A 4,949-nucleotide genomic window follows, 5' to 3' on the forward strand; every position below is an offset into this window, starting at 1 on the left:
TTAAGATCCCAGTCGCTACTCGCCAAAGTAGGAGGTGGAACAATGTTTTGTATAGTATGTTATGCCAATTGAGCTTGATGTCCCCTGAGACTATGGTCCCAAGCCCTCAGGTTCAATTACTCGGTCCCTCTGGGTAGCTGGCTGTGACCAAGCCGTGACCACAACCTTGCCCCTTGTCAGCTCTACCATACACCTGGGAATTCTGATCATTCACATAAACTTATAGGACCATTACCAGCCCATTTTTATGGTAAAAACTCAAAATTAAAACTACCAAAATAATGTTTTATTAAGAAAAAGGTATCACAAAAAAAAAAAAAAAAAAAGGAATCATATTTTTCCATCTTTCTTACCAGAGATATCCTTGAAGAAGATCTTCTTCTAATTGGGTTCACTGTGACGGTCTGAGTTTGCCTATGAAATAAGACATGTCTTTGAGGAGAGCCTGTCATATAACTATACAATCTTCTTAATCTTACCAAAATAAATTAAGGTTTAAAAAGATAAAATCTTTCTAAAGCAAAAACACAAAAACAATTACCAATTAAACAAAACAAAGGAGATTATCTATCCTCACATGGGGCCTTGGCCCATTCCTATAGCCCTGACCCCTCAGATCACATTCTGGGTTTTCAACATCTTCCTGGAGCATCAGCGGCCTGCACCACCAGAAGGGTCGCCAGGAGTGTCCTTCTTATCCAGGTAAAAAAACGGGGGAGGCCATTATCCACTCCTGGTACCCACTGCCATCAAGTCAATTCTGATTCAGAGCACCTGTATGGGACAGAGTAGAATTGCCCTAAAGGGTTTCCAAGCTGTAAATCTTTTTGAAAGTAGATTGCCACATCTTTTTCCCATGGAGCATCTCGTGGGTTCAAACCGCCAACCTTTTGGTTAGCAGCCAAGGACTTTAACCATTGAGGGGTAGCCATTATAAGAGAAGAACACATGGCTAGATCACCCACAAACTCATTCCAGGGAAAGCAGAATTCAGTGCACATACACCTCTCCTGTAGCCTTAGTTGGCTCCGAACATCTCCATTAATTGTCCTGAGGAGTGACCGTCAACTATCAGCACAGAAGCCTGAAGCAACAGAAACTGCCTTTAATCAAAAGTCTGTTACAGACTACAAATATGATGAAGAGATAACTTTATAATCTGAGTAATTTTAGAACCTATAATTCCCCTAAGGAACTAATTTAGGGAAAGCGACAAAGTAGAAAATTTGGTTGAGTGGGCCTGTGGTAAAACTACTCTGCATTTCCTTGTAAGAATTTCTCTCTGATTGGCTTTAAATGTGTGTTTTATAAAGCCATGTATGAAAGGAGACTTCTGTTTCCAGTCAAGATAGAGTAACACAGACCAGATTTACCCTCCCACCCTAAATAACTATAAAAACTAGGGAAACAATAACAACAGTTTCCAGACACTGGAAATTAAGCAGCACAGAACAGTGACACCTGAAAAAGGGGACACACGGGACATGAGCCCTACAATTGCCCATGTTTACTGCCTGAAGAGAGTTTCCAGCCTGAAGCAAAGGAAGAGAAACCCAGTCATTCAAAAAATGTTTCTTGGATCCTGTGTAAAAAAACCTTACAAAACAAGCTTCCAAATGTTTGAACTGTTTCCAAATAATTCAACAACAATCTAGAACAAAGTAAAATTATTAAAGGAATGTAAGAATACCTGATGAAGAACAAGGTAGAATGCACAGTGTCTAGAAACCAGTAAAACATAACCAGGTACACAAAGCAACAGGAAAACACAACCTGACTGAGAAAACTCAGTCAAGATCAATCAAGAAATGGCACAGGTAATAGAAGTAGCAGACAAGGACATTGAAACACTCATTATAACTATGTTCAATAAAATAAATAAATAAGTTGAGGAGAGACAAGAATGATATAAAAAGACCCAAAACAAACTTGTAGAGATGAAAAGTATGATTTCTGGTATGAAATACCAGAAATGATGGTATAAAATACCAGAAATGATGGAATGAAAAGACTAGACAGTGCAGAAGAAAATATCAGTGAAAGTGAAGACAAAGTGATAGGAACTATCCAAAATGAAGTGCAGAGAAAAAAATTACAGAAAAATGAACAGGCTGTTAAGTGAGCTGCAGAACAACTTCAAGTTCCCTTATACAAATGTAACTGAAGTTCCAGAAAAGGACAAGGAAGGAGGAAAAATAAAAAACATTTGAATAAATAACAATCAAAAAATTCCTAAATCTGATGTAAACTATATGCCAACCAATGCATCCTAAGCAAAGAAATACAAAGAAAATACTATCAAGGTACATCAAATTGCTTATAACTTACAATAAAGAGAAAATTATAATAGTGGCAGAAAAAATAGAGGGGAAAAGAAAAACATAACATACTGAGAAACAAAGAATGACAGGAGACTTTTCATTAATGTTGTTGTTGTTGTTATTTGCCATCGAGTCGGCCCCGACTCATAACGACCCCTCCTTGGGTTTCCGAGGCAGTATCACTACGGAAATAGGATTACCCAACCTTCCTTCCGAGGAGTGGCTGGTGGGTTTGAACCACCAGCCTTCTGGTTAGCAGTCAAGTGCCTTAGGCACTATGCTACCAGAGCTTTTCATTAATAAGTGACATCTTTCAAGTACAGAAAGAAAACAACGGACAATCTACAATTCAAATACTAAGGCAAAATGAAGATTTTTTTCAGACATACAAAACTTCAACACTTAAAGGCCTATACTACAAAAAGTAGTAAAGGAAACCTTTTAAGTAGAAGGAAAACGATACCAGTTGTGTGGGTCCACACAAAGGATGAAGAGTACTGGAGATGGTAAACACATGAGTTATTTTTTTTTCATTTACACAATCATTTAAAAATATAATCTAACCCTATAATATGGTGACAAAGTGGTTAAGCGCTCACCTGCTAACCAAATGGTAAGCATTCAAACCTACCAGCTGCTCTGTGGAAAAAGAAGTGGCAGTCTGCTTCTATATAGATGCACATAATAACAACAACATTGTATGCATAGTAGCATGAAGAACTGATGCATTTAAGTTATGGTGTTGATGAACACTGAATACACCACAGACTGCCAGAAGAATGAACAAATCTGTCTTAGAATAAGTACAGCCAGAATGCTCCTTAGAAGCAAGGGTGGCAAGACTTTGTCTTATGTACTGTGGATATGTTATCAGGAGGGACCAGTCCCTGAAGGACGACATCATGCTTGGAAAAGCAGTGGGTGAGCGAAAAAGAGGAAGAACTTCAATGAGATGGACTGACACAGTGGCTGCCACAATGGGATCAAGAACAGCAATGATTCTGAGGATGGTTCAGGACCAGGCAGTGTTTTGCTCTGTTATACACAGGGTGGCTATGACTCAAAAGCAACTTAACGGTACCTTACAAAAACAAGAGTATAATATTGCCTGAAGGTGTTGTTGTTGTTGTATTGCTTGAAGGTAGATTATGATAAATTAAATATGTACACAATAAGACCCAAAAGTTTCTTTTGAAGAGGTATAGATTATAGGGTTGGCAGACAATGTTTCTACAATCATACTTGTATGTTCTGTAAGAATAACCAGGTATATAGTAGAGCTGACAAGGGACAAGATTATAGTGACTACTTGGACACAGCCAGCTACCCAGAGGGAGCAAGTAGTTGGACCTATGGGCTTGGAACCATGGTCCCAGAAGACATCAAGCTCAACTGGCATAACATACTACACAGACACATTGTTCCACATCCTACTTTGGTGATCTTAAAAGCTTGTAAGTGGCCATCTAGATGCAACGATGGGTCTCTCCTTGTCCAAAGCAAAGAAGAATGAAGAAAACCAGAGACGCATGGATATAATTAGTCCAAAGGACTGGTAGAACATGCAATCCTCAGTGTATATGATCATGAGACCAGAAGAACTAGGTGGTGACTGGCTACAGCTGTCAACCACTGGCTACAACTGTCAGAAAGGGATCTGTGTAGGAGATCCTGGACAGAGTGGGAGAACAATGTGGAACAAAACTCAAAACTATTTAAAAAAAAAAAAAAAAAAAAGACCAAGTTTGCTGGTCTGATAGGGCCTGGTGAAACCCCTGAGACTATGTCCCCTAGCTGCCCTTCAGGTCTGGAATTGAACTCACTCCTATGACTTCCAGCCAAATTCAGCATATGGGCTGAATATTTAATCAGGTACATACACTCCTTGGAGAGATCAATCTCGGGAGAAGAGAAGGGCTGTGTATGCACAGGGAGAATGCTGGGGCAGGAGTGCACGGGAGGGAAGGACACAGGGAAGAGGTAACTACGGGGGTGGGGGGAGTGGAAGAGAGCTGTTACACTGTGGGAAATTGCAGTCAATGTCATGAGACAAAATGTGTATGAACTGCTATATGGAAAATGAAATTGGTCTGTAAACTTTCACCTAAATCACAATTAAAAAAAAAAAAAAAAAAGAGGTATAGACAGATCAGGAAAAATGGGAGAAGACACAAATTACCAATAACAAGAATGAGAAAGGGGACATCACTACACATCCTAAGGAGCCCTGGTAGCCCAGTGGTTAAGTGCTTGGTTGCAAACCAAAAGGTCAGCAGTTCAAACCCACTAGCTACTTGTGAATTTAGTCAGAGAGAAAAGTCTAGGCAATCTGCTCTCGCGGAGACTACAGCCTAGGAAACCCTATTGGGCAGTTTTACTCTATCCCACAGGGTCACTATCAATGGAATTGCCTCAATGGCACACAACAACTACAGACTCTATATACATGCAGTGTAGTAAATTACTTTGTGTGGCTTTTCTACCCATAAGTCTTTGTAAACTCCAAGGTGGGATTTGCTATGAGCAACTGAGGAGCTCCTGATTGCTGAAGGTGTCCACCTGGAGTATTTCTGTTGGGAGTGGCACAAAACAATGTTCTGGGAGGTGCCCACTTTCTCTTAGGTGCTT

The 4,949-nt window shown here is 39.8% G+C and overlaps 1 protein-coding gene across 1 annotated transcript in view; it reads right to left on the bottom strand.

Moving 5' to 3' along the window:
- The window catches only part of PTPN21 (protein tyrosine phosphatase non-receptor type 21), a 122,474-nt gene that overhangs the window by 25,780 nt on the left and 91,745 nt on the right, over positions 1-4,949 (bottom strand). The window contains exon 10 of the mRNA XM_007957408.1: positions 354-414. Coding sequence (XP_007955599.1) covers positions 354-414 — 61 coding nt within the window. The remainder of the gene's footprint in view (positions 1-353; positions 415-4,949) is intronic.

Source organism: Orycteropus afer, unplaced genomic scaffold (assembly GCF_000298275.1).
Source record: "Orycteropus afer afer isolate SDZICR_OR568_19922 unplaced genomic scaffold, OryAfe1.0 scaffold00745, whole genome shotgun sequence".
Classification (NCBI taxonomy): domain Eukaryota; kingdom Metazoa; phylum Chordata; class Mammalia; order Tubulidentata; family Orycteropodidae; genus Orycteropus; species Orycteropus afer.